The sequence below is a fragment of the Bison bison genome, unplaced genomic scaffold (genome assembly GCF_000754665.1).
Source record: "Bison bison bison isolate TAMUID 2011002044 unplaced genomic scaffold, Bison_UMD1.0 scf7180017864245, whole genome shotgun sequence".
NCBI lineage: Eukaryota > Metazoa > Chordata > Mammalia > Artiodactyla > Bovidae > Bison > Bison bison.
Genome location: NW_011494817.1, coordinates 956,095 through 977,410, shown reverse-complemented (window position 1 = coordinate 977,410; position 21,316 = coordinate 956,095). Strand labels below are relative to the sequence as shown.

The window sequence follows — 21,316 nt, the reverse complement described above, 5'->3', positions numbered from 1 at the left end:
CGCTTTGGGAGACAGTTTGGCAATTTGTTACAAAACTAAATATACCATATAACCCAGCAACTGTGCTCCTTGGTATTTACCCAAAGGAGTTGAAAAATTATGTCCACACAAAAGCTACACACAGATGTTTATAGCAGCTGTATTCCTAACTGCCAAAAGTTGGGAGCCACAGAGATGTCCTTCAATAGGTGAATGGTTGGGGCTCCCCTGGTGGCTGAGCTGTAAAGAATTTGCCTGCCAAATGCAGGAGACTCAGGCTCAATTCCTGAGTCAGGAAGATCCCCTGGAGAAGGAAATGACAACTCACTGTGGTATTCTTGCCTGAGAAATCCCATGGACAGAGGAGCCTGGTGGGCTACAGTCCACAGGGTCACAGAAGAGTCAGATTCGACTGAACACACACACAGTTGAATGGTTAAACCAGATAATGGAATATGATTCAGCATTAAAAAGAAGTGAGCTATGAAGCCATGAGAAGACATGGAGGGAACTGGAATGTATATTACTAAGTGAAAGAAGCCAACTTGAAAAGGCCGTACGGTATGTGGTTCCAACTCCATCACATTCTGAGAAAGGCAACGCTATGGAGACAGTGAAGAGAATAGTGGTTGCTAGAGTTGGGGTAGGGAGGGGGGGAAATAACAGAGCAAGAGGATGTTCAGGGCAATGAAAGAACCCTGGATGATCCCGTAATGATGAATACATGTCCTTAAACATTTGTCCAGTGCCGTAGAATATACAACACTAAAAATTCACCCTAAGGTAAACCGTGGGCTTTGAGGGATTATGATATGTCAGTTTAGAGTCAGCAATTATAACTGTTAGTGTATCACTCTGGTGGGTGATATGGATAACAAGGGAAGCTATACATGTATCGGGGCAGAGAGTATATGGGAAATCTCTGTACATTTCATTCAATTTTTCTGTGAACCTAAAACTGTTTTCAAAAATTTAAGTCTCAATAATGATAAAAAATAAACACAAAAAAGACCAAGTGCTTGGTACTGATCAGCTCAAATGAACTCGACGGAGCAATTCATAAAATATTGACCCCAGATTTCTGCATATTCTGAATTTTCAAGACATTCCATATTTGTATTTATCTTCCAATTTGCAACTGTTGTGAAATTGTTCAAATTGCTTTAAATCTTGTGTGGGTCACATAACATGTGAGCAGCCCAGTCTCCCATTTTGGCACCTGTTCTGGGCAGCAGTAGATTTAATTAAGCAAATTATAGAGTGACAACAGGGCTTTGGATGGTAAATCTGGCGGAGGTGTACAGAAATTAAAATACGAGTAAATCTCCAGTCCTGACCACCTCAGCCCTGGAACTTCAGACTCACATATCCAGCTGCCTACTCACCACATCTGCATAACGGACATCTCAAACCTAACATGTCAAAGTCCCAGTCGACTTCCGTGAAACCTGTGCCTCCCAAAACCTGCTCCATTTCAGCTAATGGCAGCTCCATGCTTTCAGTAATTCAGGTCAAAAGCTTGGTAGTCATGTTTGGATCATCTCATAAGTTATAGTTCACCTATCTTCTCTATCTCCAAATATATCTGGAAAACGGCCAGTCTAGACCATCTTCACCACTGCCCCTTTGGTCAGCATCAATATCTCTTGCCTGGACTGTGGTTTCCCCGCTTCCAACCTTGATTCCTGTATGTCATGCCTCAATGCACCATCCATAGGGGTCCATTTACTTCTATCGGTTCTTGTTTCTCATCTGTGCACACTCTTTCATCCAGAATAGCAGGTAGCCTCAGGATAATGGCCTGAAACTGTCAACAGTCTGGATCCTGTGATCCGCCTGCCTCATTGCACATTCTTCTTCTCCTTGCTCAGCTCTCACCAGCCAACAGTCTCCCTGTGTTTTCCACATGCGTGGCAGACACTTCTGAGCCTCAGCATCTTTGTACTTGCCACTCCTCCTGTCTGAAGCCCTCTTCTCCTAAGCGTCCTAATGGCTTGCTCCTTTACTTCTTTTTGATCTTTACTCAAATGATACCTTCTCGCTGAGCCTTCCTTATCCATCTTGCTTTACTTCACCCTGGCCTTTTATGGCTCAGCTGGTAAAGAATCCACCTGCAATGCAGGAGACCTGGGTTCCATCCCTGGGTTGGGAAGATCCCTTGGAGAAGGGAAAGGCTACCCACTACACTATTCTGGCTGGGAGAATTCCGTGGACTATATAGTCTACAGGGTTGCAAAGAGTCAGACACGACAGAGCAACTTTCACTAGCATACTCATTTCTCCTTTGCTGCTTTATTCATTTATTTAATATTTATTTGGCTGCATTGGGTGGGTCTTAGTTGCAGAGTGCAGGCTCAGTGGCTGGGGCACGTGGGCTTAGGTGACCTGCGGCATGTGGGATCTTAGTTCCCTGACCAGGGGTGGAACCCACGTATGTCCTCTGCATTGCAAGGTGAATTTTTAACCGCTGGACCACCAGGCAGTCCCTGCTTTTCTCCATAGCACTTTTCACCAGATAATGTAATATTATATGTATCTTACTGTTTTTGTTTACTGTGGATCTCTTTTTACTAGAATGTAAACTTCATGAGGGCTTCCCTGGTGGCTCAGTGGTAAAGAACCCACCTGCCAGGAAGGCAACAATTTTTAATGTTTTTTTTTTCCCCCTTAGTTGCTGATTTTTTTTTCATTGCATGTTTCTAGTGCCTGGAAATTCACTGGCATTCAGAATTTTTTGTTAGATGGATGAAAGAAGTAAAGTGGTAGGACATAACTTAAATAAAGTGATTTCAGTGGGAGTGGAAAGAAAGTGATAATTGTCAGGGACATGACAGACGATGATTCTTAAAGACTGGTAAGCCTGAAAGTAATCACTGGGAGGGAGTGAAGAGTCAGGGGTTATCTGTTCACTCAGCAAGGAGATCTTATTGACCACCTACTAGGCGCCCAGGTCAGTGTTTGTCATGGGTCTGCAGAAACTTGGCTCTGGCCGGGGGGAAAGAGGCTGGCAATTTTGTAGGGGATAATTACCCAAGGTTAATTCTAGAATAGAAGCCTAAGTGACTTGGAAAAACAGTGATTGATTGACACTTTTCTGTCACTGGTTTGGTGGAACAAAGAAGTGAGGAGAGATGATGAAAAAGTTCCAGAACCACTGCCAGAGAGTCAGATGGGCTCTTGGAAAGTGATGAGAACCATGCTCTCCAGCAATAGCCTGACTCTGATCCTTGTCGGGGGGTCTCCCTGAGCCTTCAAAACCTGCTTATATCACAGGAAATTCAGTGGCCATTTACTCTTCGTAGCAACTGGATGTTTTTTTTCTCCTTTCTCCAGATCCTTGTTCAAAGTTCATGGTTACTTTTGGTTTTATCTACCTGCTTTTCATACCATTTCTCTCTAGAAATTAAGAGAGTACCTTGGTATGGTATACTTTTAACCCTACTGATCTTGCCATGACCTCCAAAATTTATATTTGGAATAAATTGATTCCAAGAGATTATTTCTTAAGATGAGAATTACTGTGAAAGCACAACATTCCAGTCTGAAATTCACTGCAAGGATATGCACATAACCCTGTTGTAATAATGTTAATTTTCTCCATCAATGAACATCTATTGATTATTTACTGAAAACAAGAGGAGACTATAGAGTAAGTGTATTAGTAGGTGGCACTGGCTCATGAAAACAAGATAATGCTGTATTTTAGAGGAAGGAAGAATTTTAATTTCAGTTTATTTCTACCACAATACTCAGAGCTCTTACTGTATCCAAACAGTAGAGGAATAAACTTCAGATTTACGGTGTAAAATGTGACCAGCCTGCTCTCAAGGTTTTTGCAATGCCAAGTTGGAGACAGAAGCATGAAGATGCAGCATGATAAGTGTGAATGGAACAGGATAAAGAAAATGCTGTGGGGTCGTGAAAAAGGGAGCCAGGGTTCCGGCTGGCAGGTTCTGTGAGGTTTCAGGGCACAGAGATAGGATACACAGGATGTAATTGAAGGTGAGAGGGGACATGTGGAAGGAATTCAGACTTTGGGAACAGAGCTGCAAGAAAAAAAGGCCAGGAAAGCCAGAGAGTAGTGAAGGATGTGTTCTGGGAAGGACAGGTCACCCAGTGTGGCTTGGCTGTGGAGCACTCAGAAGGAAGGGATGGGAGAAGAGCTTGGAAGGGTGGTTGGACACAGTCTTCCAATGTGTAGTTTCATTTGAGTGTCTTTTTTTAAAGCGTGGAAGAATCATTGAAGGGCTACAATGGCAGAGAATAGTGGTAATATTTGTATTTTGAAAGTGATTCTAATAGAAATAGAAGTTTTAAAACTTCAGCTAGAGAGGGCTTAAAAAAAAAAAAACAAAAAAAGAGTTTCCTAGGCCCCACACAAAAGCAATACAATAAGAATCTCTGAGGAGGATGCCCTGGGGACGGGTGTTCTGTAAACATTTTGGGTAATTTCTTCTGTCCCCCCAGCCCTACTGAGATATGTGTTAGTCGCTCAGTCGTGTCCAACTCTTTGTGACCCTATGGACTGTAACCCTCCAGGCTCCTCTGTCCATGGAATTTTCCAGGCAAGAATACCGGAGCGGGTAGTTATTGCCTTTTCCAGGGGATCTTCCCTACCTAGGGATCGAATCAAGTCCCTTGCACTGCAGGCAGTTTCTTTACCGTCTGAGCCACCAGGGAAGCCTCTATTGAGATATAAGGTTACTCAGTTTGTGTAAGTTTAAGGTGTACAACGTGATAATTTCATATATGTGTATACTGTGAAATCATTCCCACAGTGAGGTGAATAACATCTCCATCACCTCACATAGGGACTCCCAGGTGGCTCAGTAGGTAAAGAATCTGCCTGCAATGCAGGAGATGCTGGAGTTTGATTCCTGGTTCGGGAAGATCCCCTGGAGGAGAGCATGGCAACCCACTCCAGAATCCTTGCCTAGAGAATCCCATGGATGGAGGAGCCGGTCAGGCTGCAGTCCATAGGTCGCAAAGAGTTGGACATGACTGAAACGACAGAACACACACCTCACCTGATGACCTTCTTGTGTTTGCTGAGAACATTTGAGACTTACTCTTTTAGCAACTTTCCATTATGTAATACAGTATTGCTGACTATAGTCACTGTGCTGTGCCTGAGATCTCCAGAATTTATTCATCTTATAACTGGAAATTCATACCTATAACCAACATCTCCCCAGTTCTCTCATCCCCTAGCCCCTGACAACCACCATTTTATTCTTTGTTTTTATGAATTTTTGGCGGTTACGGACTTTTTAGTTTCTTCCTATTAGTGAGATCAAATGGTATTTTTCTTCCTCTGTCTGACTTATTTCTCTAACATAATACTAATGTTGTTGCAAAAGATAGGATTTCCTTCTTTTTTACGACTAATATTCTGTTGTACATGCATATAGTTGGTCCTCTGTATCTGCAAATTCCACATCCACAGATTATAAAGGACAGAGTGCATTTTATAAGGGACCTGGGCACCCGTGGATTTTCATATGTGTAATGGGTCCTGGAACCAATGTTCTGCGTGTACTGAGGTTTGACCAACCACATTTTCTTTGTTCATTGCTCTGTCAATGGACATGAGAGTGCCTGTTCAAGGCAGTGATTTCATTTCCTTTATCTATACCCATTAGGTGATTTCTTGTGCTGCCAGAACAGCAACTGTCTGAAGACCTGTGTTAGTTATATTTATATTTATTGTAAGGGGAAATGGAGGTGATGAAAACTGAGATGCCAAGAACCTCAGGAGCTTTCAGGGGTCCAGATGAGGGCTTGAACTGGAGCAGAGAGACTGCTGATGGAGCAGAGGGGCAAAGTCAAGAGCCCCTTTTGAACTAGAAGTGTTGGTGGGATGTGGGAGACCCTTTGTGTGTGGGGATGAGAAAGGAGCTGGAAGATGACTTTAGGGACCACTCTGGTGGTGGTGTGGATGGTGTTTCTGGGAGCCACCACAGGGAGAACAGGAGGAGTAGGAAGCAGATAACCAGATGTCTTCATATGGGGGAGGCTGATCAAAGGGGGTTGGCCAGAGGCAATAATGAACTCAATTTAGGTGTGTAATTCAGTTCCTTGTTTACCAATGAGGTAACTGAGACACTGAATGATGACGTGACTAGTTTGAGGTCACACAGCTAGTTGGTTATTAGAAAATCCTCTTGTTTTTATACCTGTCTAGAAGATTCACTGCTTGGTTATGCTGAGAGCATCCAGATAGTACTAGTAAATAATTACCAAGTGAAAAATATTATTAGATATATACTATAGTGGTGTTGCTGGTGTATGTTTTTAGCTGAATCCATGACAGCAAACTGGCCATTGCAGGCCGTTGGAAGAGAGAACCAGGTCTTGATTTCATGGTGTTATCATGGGGCTTTGTGCATATGTGCTAAGTCTCTTCAGTCGTGTCTCACTCTGTGTGATCCTATGGACTGTAGCTGCCAGGCTCCTCTGTCCATGGGATTCTCCAGGCAAGAATACTGGAGTGAGTTGCCATGCCTTCCTCCAGGGGATCTTCCTGACCCAGGGATCGAACGCGCATCTGTTACATCTCCTGCACTGGCAGGCAGGTTCTTTACCACTAGCACCACCTGGGAAGGCCAACATAGAGCTGCTGCTGCTGCTGCTAAGTCGCTTCAGTCGTGTCCGACTCTGTGCGACCCCATAGACAGCAGCCCACCAGGCTCCCCCATCCCTGGGATTCTCCAGGCAAGGACACTGGAGTGGGTTGCCATTTCCTTCTCCAATGCATGAAAGTGAAAAGTCAAAATGAAGTCACTCGGTCGTGTCCGACTCTTTGCAACCCACCAGGCTCCTCCCTCCATGGGATTTTCCAGGCAAGAGTACAGGAGTGCGGTGCCATCACCTTCTCCGGAACATAAAGCTAGGAGACATGAAAACAGCAAGCATACTTAGAGATTGGCCAGAACAACTTGATTTTACAGATAAGAAAACTGAGTCTCAGGGAGAGAAATATAGTTGTATAAGGCTGCACAGGTAACGGACACGACTGAAGTGACTTAGCAGCAGCAGCAACAGCACAGGTAACAAGGGATTAAGATGAAGCCTCCCCCTGCCCCCACCCCACTCCCTCCGGCCACCTTCTGACCCTTCAACTTAGTGATTTCTATGGGAGACCATCCAAACTATTACCGCAGCCATTGTACTAACCTTTGTGATTCGGCTGATTGCTTTATCATTTAATATCCCTTTAGACGGAAAACTGAATCATGAGCCATGTCCACATGGCTATGGAGTATGTGTTTAGGTTCGACAAGAAATGGGGACCTACATGGAAAACCAACTTATTTTCAATCTGGGCCTCCAGTATGACACTCTTGGTTTAGAAGTTCTGTATCTACAGCACAAAGCACCGAACCTGGACCATATTGTCTAGTCAATAAATGTGGGTCAAATGTGTGATTTGACCCCAGTGGCGTTTTTTTTTTTTTTTTTTTTTTTGAATTATAGTCTTTGTTTAAAAAGTAAATCACCTGTGATGGATTCCTCAGGTCTCTACTGGGTCCACATGTAGGCACTCACTAAGCGTCACATGGTTCTCATTCTTTTCTTAAGAAACAGCAGAGAGGGCTGTCAGCTGACGAAGGCAGGATAAAATGAGTGCCGGAAAGCTCTTGGTCTGAATGTGACCTCTTGCTGGAATGCCAAAAATACGAACTTGCCAAGTTTCCTGGCCCAGTGACCTCCATATACAAAGGTCTTTTCTTTCTAGAAACAAACCTTTTTCTTCTGGTTTCTGATCTGACACACATACCCTCACAAACTCAAACACACACACACACACAATCCCTACGGAAGTGGAAGTCTATGCGGTCTATGTAGTATATCTCTTTTTTTTCTCCCTGTATAGACCCTTTGCCATATATTTGAAATGTAAAATCTTTCTTCCTAAAGGCTGCCTTACTGTACTATGAAAACCCTGGACAAGCAGATTATTGAATAACCCATGACTTTGCCCTTCATCTGATTATTTCTCTGAAAGGGATCATAAGACATCCTGAAAAAGCCCAGAGGCCTTCAGAGTTCCGAATGATCACAGAGGGCCTTTTTCCCTTGTCTTCCTGAAATGTCATGGCCACCCTGATCAGTATCAAAGGAAATCACTGTATGCATAAGGATCTAAAACAACAAAAAATGGAAATAAAAGAAATTTAGAACTCATTTTGGAAAAATGAAAGTTCATCTGTGGGCTTTGGGTCATATGAGGAGTATTATACCACTCTCTTTCATTGACTAGATGACTGTGAGGAATTTTTTTTAAATGCTGGTATAACCCAAGTAAGGAATATTTTAGGACAGTCATGTGGCTCTGACAAAGTGCTCTTCTTTCCAGTGATATGTGCCTGAGAACACAGGCTCACACACTAGGTGAGGAAGCCTTGACCTTCATGTGTTTTCATTAAGTGCTTATGGATCAGTTCCTCTTACAATCCACAGTGCTAATGCCAGTGTGAACATGACCTACAAAAGAATTTGGTAACTTGAATTAAAACTCACCATGACAAAACCTTGAACTCAAATGTTAAGTGTCCTTAGAAGTATGTTGACCTACAGATACATGCCAGTTTCAGCATTTTTTTTTAAAAAGAAGTTGGCTTATTCAATACACACTTTAATTTCTGAAACTTTATAAAACTCTGAACATGAAGAAGTTCCCAAATCACAATAAAATAACTCTGCCTGGTCATACACTTCTGGAGTTTGGGGTTCAGAAAACATAAACCCAGTCTTCAGTATCTCCCATCTTCAGCAATTACTTGTGGACAGAGTTAAAAGCAATAGGATTTTTTTCATATTTGTTGATCAGCTCAAATTCTTGTGATGTTCTTTCATAAACTCTGGTCTAGAACTCTGATTTCACTACCATTGTCATATTGTCTTTTATAATTTTTAACATGCTGGAGAAAGGGAGAGAAAGCTCAAGTACTAGCTAGTTGCTAGGGACTGTGCTGGGTACTTTACATACATCAGTTCATGTCATCCATGTAACAGCCCTGTGAGGTACATATTATTACTTTTGCAGATGGGGAAGGCTAAACTTACTGTGTTTAAGAAACTTGCTAATATTCATTTAGAAAATTAATAATCAGAGCAAAACTGATTCTGGCTGATTGGTCTAAATAAGACCAATCCATGGTAAAGAATCCACCTGCAATGCAGGAGACCTGGGTTAGATCCCTGGGTTGGGAAGGTCCCCTGGAGAAGGGAAAGGCTACCCACTCCAGTATTCTGGCCTGGAGAATTCCATGGACTGTATAGTCCATGGGATCGCAAAGAGTTGGACATGACTGAGCAACTTTTACAACAACAACAATGTATTTATATGTCAGAAGGCTTTCCTTATCCAATAGATTGCAGACTAGTTAAGGGTATAGGTCATCTAGTTCAGTGTTGAAATCCTAGCATGTAGCTCAGAAACTGACATCGATGGATAAACATGTGTTCTGTTCAGTTGAGTTGAATGGGACACTCCTGGTACATAAACCCAGGGGACAGAGAGTACAAGACTATGGTTTAGTAACAGAGGGTATTCATTGTTGGTAAATGACTATGAGCTTTGGATTCAAAAAGCTCAACTTTGGATTGTAACTTCTTAAGCTTGCATCTGTATAATTTGAAGAAGTTACTTAGCCTCTCTTGATCTCACTTTAAAATGGGAATATTAATTGTACCTTCGTGATTATTTATGAAAATTATATTTCTGATGGTTAGCGAATGTACTATTATCCTTAATAGGAGTTGACTGCGGATGCCTTTGTAACATGCTAATCTAATTAGTACTAATTGTCCCACTAAAATGTAAACTCCATGATGGGAGGTATTTTCATGTTTTAATCATTGTATTCCAAATATTTAGAACACTACTGTCCAATAGAGCATCCTGTGATAATGAAAGTATTCTCTACTGGGGTGTCTAATACTGTAGCCACAACCACATGTGGTTATCGAACACTTGAAATGTGACTGTGGAACTGAATTTTAAATTTTATTTCATTTTAATTAAACCAAGGTAGGCATATGTGCTAGGGGTACACTGTATTAGCACAGTCCTGGAGTGTTACACGGTCCAAGGATATTTCAATAATTACTTATTACATGAATGAATCCCCTTGGGATTCAAAAAACAAACAAACAAACAAACAAGAGCTTCCTGGTTGTGTATTTAGTGCATTTTTTATAGAGAAGCAATGAAACACTTTACGGAGTGATCTGCTCATTCTGGAAGCCTTGTTAGGGTCCAATATATGATTCAGTTTACAACAGAAGTGAATTTTTGATTTCTGTTTCTTTTTGGTGATAGGTCAAGAAAGATTTGGAAACATGACACGGGTCTATTACCGAGAAGCTATGGGTGCATTTATTGTCTTCGATGTCACCAGGCCAGCTACATTTGAAGCAGTGACAAAGTGGAAGAATGACTTGGACTCAAAGTTAAGTCTCCCTAATGGCAAACCAGTTTCCGTGGTTTTGTTGGCCAACAAATGTGACCAGGGGAAGGATGTGCTACTGAACAACGGCCTCAAGATGGACCAGTTCTGCAAGGAGCATGGTTTCGTGGGATGGTTCGAAACATCGGCAAAGGTAATGTGACGTTAAAGGATAAGCTTATTGTAGGCAGGATTCACAAAGAAAATGGCATATCATCATCATCATTATTACCATAATGATAGTATATGTTTGTTTAGCGATTTGTAGTTCTCAAACTGCTTTAATCTCATTCTTATTTCAAGGGGATGGGTGCAACTGTGACCCACAATTTAAGGTGTTTGTGGCTAAGGCAGCAAAGCAACCTGTATGTGATCACACTGACAGTATTCAATAACTGTGTTCATGTATGGAGTGCTTATGATATGCCAGTGGGATTTTTGTGTGTTTTCTCATTTAGGCCTCACAATAGCCCTGGTAGGTAAGAATGATTTTAGTCAATGAAAGAAACAGGCTTCACTTTCAGTGTCAGTGCTTTACTCAAGTATTAGTTGACTCCATCAGCACTTAATATGTTTCACTGTGTATTAGGAACTGTGCTTTGCCCTAGAAATGAAAAGATGGCCAGAGCACAGAACGAGCACATTGGGAATGTTGGAATAGTGGGCTGAGAGAATGGGTGGCAAATACGCCTGTAAGGAACATAGTGTGGCTTGGCACTGCTCACCGTCCTGGTGGCAGCGAGTAGCAGGAAGTGTGGGCAGAGTCAGGGCGGGAAGACGCAGAATCCAGTGTGAGCTGGTGAGAGGCTGACACTCCCCTCTGTGCTCCACGCTGTTATCTAATGTATCAGGGGCACAATTTTTACTCTGCTCCCTTTGTCTCTGTGTCTCAGTATCAGAGAGAAAAATAGTTTCATCATACATTTTGAAAAACATTTAAAAAATCATAAATTAAAAGTAAATGGTTTAATATATTTTTCTGATATTTTCTATGTGCATATATATATATATGTTTTGCATTACTAAGATTGCATTCTGCATAGTTGTAAATCATAATTTTTCCACTTATTTATTTGTGGAATACACATATGTATACTTGTGGAGCACAGGCACTGTGCTAATTGTTTGGGATTCATCTTTGAGTAAGATAGGCATTGTCTCTGCTCTGAGGGAAGTTAACACCTAGGCCTTGCTGTGAACCTTTGAGTGCGTGGTTTGGAAATACAGCTTGAATGGACATCATTTAAATAGGCTTAAAGAAAGAAAGAAAGAGAAGTCATTCAATTGTGTCCGACTCTTTGCGACCCCATGGACTATAGCCCACCAGGTTCCTCCGTCCATGGGATTTTCCAGGCAAGAATACTGGAGTGGGTGGCCACTGTCCTTCTCCAGGGGATCTTCCAGACCCTAGGACTGAACCCAGGTCTCCCACATGGTAGGTAGACGATTTACCGTCAGACGGTAAATAGGCTGAGGAGGAGCCTCTGAAGGATTTTACACCAGAGGGTAGAGTGGTCAGATTTGCCCTTGGAGACTCTGGAAAGACAGATTGACGTGGTAGTCATTGTATTCTTATGAGAAAACAACAAAGCCTTGAGCTAAGGTAATGGCTGTAGAGATTGCAGACAAAAACCTGATGTGAGACTATCGCTACAGTGAAAGCTTGAGCAGGAGGACTGAACAACTGCTTGGGGTGGGAGGCGCTGGAGCGGGAGGTCGGGGCGATGATGCCTCTTATCTGACCTGTTGGTTCAGTCTTTGGGGGAGGGTCTCAGTGCCCGCCCTCTCCCAGTGCTGCCTCTAAGTTGGCCTTATGTTTAGAAAGTTTTACTTCTTGGTTCCTTGTTTTCCTTCTTGAGGCCTCAGCATGCTTGTACGTGCTTCCCCTTTTTCCTTTTAAAATCCTTTGTTTTCCTTATTATTTTTTAGGATTTTTTTCCTTAGATTTGGGACACAATACCTGTTTTCTATTTCCTGGCTCTCATTGAACCTTGTCGGTTTGTTTGTTTCAAGAATTTATTGTAATGATAGGTCAGCCAAGTAATACTTGCTGATATGATTAAGAGACGGACATTTAAGAAACACTATCCTCCGCCCTCCTCCCCACCCCTCCACCATCCCCCACACCAAGCGGCTCGTGGAATCTCGGCTCCCTGACCAGGGATCGAACCTGTGCTGCCTGCGTCGGAAGCAGAGTCTTAACTGCTGGACCGTCAGGAAAGTCCCAGAAATAGTACATTTTTAATAGTTATTGGGCGTTAGTCTGGCTTTTTAAAAAATTCCATAATGTGGGTGAATGCATCCATTTACCAATTCCTTAGCCCCATACTCAACTTCATTCCACGGATCCTTGAATATTCCTTCAAATTCCTTTCTTTCCTAAGAGTCTCCAGCCCAGAAGCCTCTAGGCACAGGGGGGAAAACCAGAATTTTGGAGAACTCCTTTTCTCAATTAATGACCTTACATCTGGAGGGCAATCTATATCGAATGACTCATATTACATAAGGATATATTTAAATCCATCGTTCTTTCATTCAGCAAATGTTATGGGATGCCTGTTATATACCAGGCACTGGGAACAGAGAAATTTATGAAACAGGATCCTGACTTCATGTATAACAATAACAACAAAACCTAAGTAAAACATACGGATATATCCAATATATATTGGACAGACAATAAGTACCAACAGAAAAATAAGAGAAAAGGAAGAAAGAGGCCTATGAATTTGTGAGGAGGGCTGAAATGTCTTGTGGGACAAGGACTTTCTTTCACTTCATGCTGACATTCCTTGCACAATGATTGCAGTGTCAAACTCTACTTAAGGGCATGATGTTAATTAACTTAAGGCCTGGCTGACCCACCATGCACTTTAATGCTGGATTTCTAATCCTCCAAATCCCAAATCCTTTACAAATCCAAGTGTAAACTTTGAAGAGAAGCTTTGTACAGAGAGAGGGCGGACGGAGTTTCCCAAGGCTAAAGGGCACTGAACTGCTAATATGACCAAGAAGGTACAAGGCCTCACTGTAGAAGGTAGAACCTACACCTGTCTTCCCTCCAAGCATACTGCTGTTGAAATTGTCCTTCCGGATGTCTTAATAATGAAAATGGCTTCCCAGAGCCAGGCGGGTTTTCAAAGTTGACACCGAGGTGTGCAGGAACAATCCTGCAGCAGGAACAATACTGCAGCCTTGATTAGTCAGATTGTTCCCAAAGTCTTTTTATTTTTAAGATCTCTGATAAAGCTCTGCTTCCTTTCTGAGGATAGTATTTCAGCGTTTACAAAACAGAGGCCCGGCTCAGACTGTCTGCCTGAAGCTAAGATGGCAGCATTTGGAGGCAGCACCAATTCATTCTTTGATTACCTTTGGGACCAGGGAACATTTCCCATAAAGATCTTTGTCTTATAAAAGTGTCTCTCCTAACAACGTGAGTCCTCTTGGGTCACATCATTATCAGTCTGGTGATAAACATCTGATTTTCTTTTTTTTTAGTGTTTCCAAAACTTCTAATGAGCTAACGTCCACAGCCTCTGGCTTTGTTCTCCCAGCTGCCTCTTGCACAAATCCTGTGGGCATCATCAGCCGTCTGGCCATGCCCGAAGCTGAAACTAGCAGGATGTTAGAGGAGCTTGTTCTTTAGACAAGCCTCCTTTCTGCTGCTGACCCCACTGCCAAAGTAAATTTGCCTTTTGCTCTTCAATCTTCTCGAGAAACTTTCTGCAAGAATTTTCATGCCGTGTGCTGTTGCTGGAATAAGCATGGTACCCTCTGGCTGTGAATTAAGAGAGGGAAAAAAATTAAAAGTAAATGTATGCTAGCATCTTTGGTTTTTCACACCATCTCTTCAAATACAAAAAGCAAAGGAAGGAAAAGAAAAGCAGTCTCCTAAGTCAGGTTTTCTTTCGTTTTCAACCTCTGCATTCTCTTCTTTTCTTAGCCATGTTTAGTTGAATTCTGCCTGGGGATTCACTACAGCCAGGTAACATATAACTGGGGTGAGCATATGTCCCATTTTCTGGAACATTTCTGATTTATGCCTGGGGTCCTAGCAAAATTATTTTTAACACCTTCATTTCTGGTCTGTAATTTAATTTAACCTGTAGGTCAGGAGCTCTGATGCATCTCACTGTCCACATCATACCTTATCTCTAATAATGGCTCTTATGCATTTTTGTGTCCAAGCTCGGTATTTATAATATGCTTTGGTAGATTTGTCTATTTAGAATGAGGGCCTTGGCCTGCTCTTGCCAGAGCATTCCCAAGATTGAGAATCCTATCTTTTGGGCCCATATCAATGGCTGATGGAGCCCCCTGACCTTCTACTCCATTTACCTGGTGCCTTCTTGATACTTTTTGCCTGAATCTCTGAAGGTACTTCCTTTGGATTCATGCTATGGCCAGATCCAATTACCTTTTAGAGTTACTATGAGATTAAGTAACCCAGGGGTCCCTGAATGTTTTATGTCTGATCCCACCACACACACATCCCACCTTGTCTCAATCTCTGTAGCTGACTCTGAGGCTCACAAAAGCTGCACTCAGAAGAAGGGTCTGTTTCTACATCTCAGTCCTTCCCAGGCTGCTCCATCTTACTCTTATGCTGTGGTGGTTCCCATGAGGTTGTGTTCAGAAGCAGGACACCAGGAAAATGCCATATGGATGGGAAATAATAGGGCGGGTGGGATCTACCCGAGCGGCCACAAGAACAGTCTCAGAAAGACCTGCAGTGTCTTCCGTTTATGCAGCCTCCACAGCATGCTCTACTTCTGGAAGATTTCCTTTCTGTTTCTGTCCTATTTATAGTGACCTTTAGGCCCACTTCAATCTCAGGATATTCTAAGATCAATAGGTACCCTAGAAGAAACTTTCTAACATTAAACTCTTGAATTTTAGTCTCTTCCCTAAAACTAAAAAGCAAGATGTTGATGTGTGGCCTGCTAAGGGAAGGAATATACCCAGTAGTAGTTTCTATAAGACATCAGTAGCTTTTAGGGAGAGGAGAAGACTCTTGAGAGTTGATTGGACAACAAGGAAATCAAACCAGTCAATCCTAAAGGAAATCAACCCTGAATACTCACTGGAAGGACTGATGCTGAAGCTGAAACTCCAATACTTCGGCCACCTGATGTGAAGAGCCGACTTCTTGGAAAAGACCCTGATACATGGAAAGATTGAAGGCAGGAGGAGAAGGGGGCAACAGAGGATGGAATGGTTGGGTGGCATCACAAACCCAATGGACTGAGTTTGAGCAGACTCTGGGTAATGGTGAAAGACAGGGAAGCCTGGCGTGCTGCAGTTCATGGGGTCACAGAAAGTCAGACACAACTTAGCCACTGAACAACAACACACGGGGGTTTCATGGTGCAGCGAAACACCTATTTTTCATGTGTTTTGGGTTTCCAGTAACTGTTGAAAACGCATTTATTATCTTTAGGGAGCTTCTCGCCAGGGAAGGCTCACCTCCCCAGGGAGAGCCCATAAAACTTTCTTCTTTTGCTTTCTTTGCAGCTAAAAAACAGACATATGACCTAGATTCCGCCTACAGACTGATTCATAAGTGAGCAACTAGAGGATAAAGGTGCAATGCAGAACCTGTGTTTTGCCCCCTCTGGGGAGGGTGCTGGCAGAACAGACTTCCATTTTTGGGAGAGAGTGTGGTTTGCTGAGTCCTCTGCTGGATGCAGAATCAAGATCCCGTCCCAGGAACAATTGCATTCAAGTTGAGTTCCTCAGAGCTTTGCAGATTACAGGATCTAGTGTTCAGTGGTGGCTGGTAGCAGTGTTCTCATCACACTTGTTGTATATGGGATCTGAGTTTCTGGAAGCTTAGGCTAAATCTGGTTTTTCTAGACTACTATTTCTGTAGCCTACTGAGTAATTCTGAAAAAAATCTAATATGCCTTGAATAAATGATTTCATGTTTAGCTAGCATTGTCTTCTGAGTCTTGTGACTGAGAATTCAAATTAATATACGTGATCAAATGGATTTGAGAAAACCAACTTCGCTGTCCCCTTTGCTGTTGGAATTCTCAGGCCTTTGATATCTTATGCACATGCTGAATCTCTGGTAATAACCATGTCTAGGTTCTTCCTGTTTGCTGTATGTGAACTTTGTGTAGAAATTTTTACATGTATGAACTCATTCAATCCTGGCATGATCCTATAGAGTAACTATTAATGTTATTACAATTAAAAAAAATGTTGAGATGAGACCTAGGCAATTTCCCTAAAGCTATATAGTTATTACCTTACTTCTTTGATTCTAACAGACACTTTTTGTTCCTTCCTAGATTAAGATTTCAAAATCAAGATATGTCTCTAGTTAGTGTGGATTTCTAAAACGACAGTGTGTCACACGTGTAGTGGTATTTTTTGTATTATCTCCTCCAAAAGGGCACTCTCTCGGGCATCAGTTTGTAAATTATTTTTGGCCACATAGAACACTTAACAAACTAATAGAACACTTTAAGGAAATGCTGTGAAAGGGAAAGACTGAAGGCAAAAGGAGAAGAGGGCAGCAGAGAATGAGGCGGTTGGATAGCATCACCAACTCAAGGGACATGGATCTGAGCAAACTCCGGGAGATAGTGGGGGATGGCGGAGCCTAGCGTGCTGTAGTCCATGCGGTCACAGAGTCAGACACGGCTGAGCAACAACAGTAAGGAAATGCGGGCCTAGAATTCTCTTGGAAAGGGAAAGTTTTCTGTATTTCGTTGTATTTTTTTAAAACGTTTTTTAATTTGTTATAATATTGCTTCTGTTTTACCTTTTGGTTTTTTGGCTTTGAGTCATGTGGAATCTTAGCTCCCTGACCAGGGATCAAAACCTCACCCCTGCATTGGAAGGCCAACTCATAACCATTGGACTGCCAAGGAAATCCCTGTATTTCATTGTTTAGTAAACTTTTATTCATTATCATTATTATTTTTTAATTGCTCTGAAAGCTGAAATAAGCAGCAGTTAAGTGGCTCATTTTCTAGAAACTGCTTGAAGGGTAGGATCACACATCATTTATTTTTATAGGCTTTTAGAAAATATGTAATTAGAAATACAATGCATTTATACAAACCGGAAATGCATTGTTGAGCTTGGGTATGGGTAGATGGTTACACTAATTCATTTTTTAATGCATTGAGTATAGGACATTGTTCTTAAAAAATCCTTTTGTTTTTCAATCAAGTAGTAAGCCATCTCTGGCTTAGTCCCAAATTTTAAATATCAGTCCATGAAAAAATTCTTGATAGTCACTGGTGCATTCATTGATTCAACACAATTTGTATCAAATGACTGTTCAAGTCTGTGCTGTGAACAATGTGTATTAAACCTTTTCTGGGCTCAGAGCATGCTTTTAGGTTCCTGTTCTTAAAATGCCAGAACTCCCTATGGGAAGTAGATATGCCACATTTTAGGCATCTGTCTCCAAAGACTTTATCTGGAGTTGTAGGCTGTGCCTCCCCTGACTCGGTTGGGGTACAACATGTTTAACCTGGCATTTTTAACCAATCTGCTTAAAGCTGTTGTTCTTAGGAACATAAAAGGAAGGGCCCAATTTGAAAATCCAAAACCAGACCAAAGTTAGAAGGTATCATGTACAGGAAATGATGGCAATGGTTAAGAGTCATGATCATTTCATATAGTGACCACTAGTCTGTAGTACAACTATTTGAACCATCATTTCTGACAAATTCTTAATGCCCTGCATGAAAAATGGAATCATTGCTTGAAACTGAGAGTAGCTTAAGTATGAGTCTCAAATTCAAGCAACTCATCTGTTTAGGAGTCAGTATAAATTAAGAATAATATTTTAATTTTTAACTTTAGCTAATTAATTCTCCAGAGGTTTTCTAGGTCTATGCTAATTATTTGCTAGGTAATATGGGAAGAAGCACAAGCTGGAATCAAGATTGGCGGGAGAAATATCAATAACCTCAGATATGCAGATGACACCACCCTTATGGCAGAAAGTGAAGAGGAACTCAAAAGCCTCTTGATGAAAGTGAAAGAGGGGAGTGAAAAAGTTGGCTTAAAACTCAACATTCAGAAAACTAAGATCATGGCATCTGGTCCCGTCACTTCGTGGGAAATAGATGGGGAAACAGTGAAAACAGTGTCAGACTTTATTTTTCTGGGCTCCAAAATCACTGCAGATGGTGATTGCAGCCATGAAATTAAAAGATGCTTACTCCTTGGAAGCAAAGTTATGACCAACCTAGACAGCATATTAAAAAGCAGAGACATTACTTTGCCAACAAAGGTCCGTCTAGTCAAGGCTATGGTTTTTCCTGTGGTCATGTATGGGTGTGAGAGTTGGACTGTGAAGAAAGCTGAGTGCCGAAGAATTGATGCTTTTGAACTGTGGTGTTGGAGAAGACTGTTGAGAGTCCCTTGGACTGCAAGGAGATCCAACCAGTCCATCCTAAAGGAGATCAGTCCTCGATGTTCATTGGAAGGACTAATGCTGAAGCTGAAACTCCAGTACTTTGGCCACCTGATGCGAAGAGCTGACTCATTGGAAAAGACCCTGATGCTGGGAGGGATTGGGGGCAGGAGAATGGGACCACAGAGGATGAGATGGTTGGATGGCATCACCGACTCAATGGACATGAGTTTGGGTGAACTCTGGGAGTTGGTGATAGACAGGGAGGCCTGGCGTGCTGCGATTCATGGGTTCGCAAAGAATCAGACACGACTGAGCGACTGAACTGAACTGAACTAATGGGCTCCAACTATGACTAAGACATTGCAGAAAAATAAAGACAGACCCTCAGAGGTTATTACCACAGCCAGGTGTGCGGGAGGCAAGGAGTTGCATTTGCCATCCTCTCCTGCAGGGATTGCGTTTGTATTACCTGCAGTGCAGGTCCTTCTTGTCTCATGCTTAGACAGTTGTTATAGACTCCAGACCTGGCTTGAGGTAGACTATACAACATGATGCTAAAAATTCAACCTATCCAAGGAATCACTTTGATTTTTTCATAGTCCAGTTCAAGAATCTTCTGTAGGGTGTACTTCTTGATTTAAATTTAGACATCTGAAAGCAGAGGTCAGCTGGCTATGACCTGTGGGCCAAATGTGGCTGCCCCTCTGTAGTAAATGAAGGGTTATCAGAGCACAGCCATGCTCATTGGTGCACGTGTTATCTGTGCCTGCTTTTCTACTACAACTGCAGACTTGAGTAGTTGCAACAGCAGCCTTGTGGCTTTCAAAGCCTGAACTATGTATCATCTGATCTGACCCTCTACTCATTATGTCTTACAACAGCAACTGCTTCTCTTTTTAGCTTGTGGCTTTACATGCAATAGCTCATCCTTAAAAGATTCTTGTAAGTCCTTTTATTATTCTTGCTTTATGGATGAAGGGATTAAAGTTTAAATTGGAGAACATAAATGACTTGCTAAAGATCTCACAGTTGGTAGGTTGTAAAGTTGGGATTTCAAGCCAGATGTGCTAATTTTACACTCAGCCACCACCCTGCACTATCTTATAGCCTTTTCCAATCTAGCCTTATTATATAGTAACTGTTTATGGAGCAACTGATACTTGGTTGGCTAGAGACTGGGATCCATAGATAAATATTGCATTGGCCAAAAAGTTCATCCGGGTTTCCCCATAATGTCTTATAGACATCCTAGAGTGCACAGTGTACCCTCTCAAACACACTTCCCAAGAAAATGATTTGGCCCCAAATTTCAATAGTCCTGAGCGTAAGAAACCCATATATCATGCTTTATCTTAGAATTTTCTAAATCCTCTAAGGAAAAGGTACTAATTGAATACAAGTTCCTGTTGGTTGGCAGTTTTCTCTTAAGGAAAATCAAGTAGGGTGGGCTTTTGAGATTTGTCTGTTTACCAAGTATGCAATTATATGAAAAAAGTTATGAGATAATTCTTGCCCAGTGGTAACAGTTGTTAGATTGTGGGGTTGTGGGTGATCTTGTTTTCATGTTTCTGGTTTTCTTTTTTTTTTTTTTTTAATTTTTTTAAAATTTTATTTTTAAACTTTACAAAATTGTATTAGTTTTGCCAAATATCGAAATGAATCCGCCACAGGTATACATGTGTTCCCCATCCTGAACCCTCCTCCCTCCTCCCTCCCCCCTCCCCATACCATCCCTCTGGGTCGTCCCAGTGCACCAGCCCCAAGCATCCAGTATCGTGCATCGAACCTGGACTGGCAGCTCGTTTCATACATGATATTATACATGTTTCAATGCCATTCTCCCAAATCTTCCCACCCTCTCCCTCTCCAACAGAGTCCATAAGACTGTTCTATACATCAGTGTCTCTTTTGCTGTCTCGTACACTGGGTTATTGTTACCATCTTTCTAAATTCCATATATATGCGTTAGTATACTGTATTGGTGTTTTTCTTTCTGGCTTACTTCACTCTGTATAATAGGCTCCAGTTTCATCCACCTCATTAGAACTGATTCAAATGTATTCTTTTTAATGGCTGAGTAATACTCCAATGTGTATATGTACCATAGCTTTCTTATCCATTCATCTGCTGATGGACATCTAGGTTGCTTCCATGTCCTAGCTATTATAAACAGTGCTGCAATGAACATTGGGGTACATGAGTCTCTTTCCCTTCTGGTTCCCTCAGTGTGTATGCCCAGCAGTGGGATTGCTGGATCATAAGGCAGTTCTATTTCCAGGTTTTTAAGGAATCTCCACACTGTTCTCCATAGTGGCTGTACTAGTTTGCATTCCCACCAACAGTGTAAGAGGGTTCCCTTTTCTCCACACTCTCTCCAGCATTTATTGCTTGTAGACTTTTGGGTCACAGCCATTCTGACTGGTGTGAAATGGTACCTCATAGTGGTTTTGATTTGCATTTCTCTGATAATGAGTGATGTTGAGCATCTTTTCATGTG

The 21,316-nt window shown here is 41.9% G+C and overlaps 1 protein-coding gene across 1 annotated transcript in view; it reads left to right on the top strand.

The window, feature by feature from the left end:
- The window catches only part of RAB38 (RAB38, member RAS oncogene family), a 124,547-nt gene that overhangs the window by 71,543 nt on the left and 31,688 nt on the right, over window positions 1-21,316 (top strand). The window contains exon 5 of the mRNA XM_010847210.1: window positions 10,307-10,587. Within this exon, the coding sequence (XP_010845512.1) occupies window positions 10,307-10,587 (281 nt within the window). The remainder of the gene's footprint in view (window positions 1-10,306; window positions 10,588-21,316) is intronic.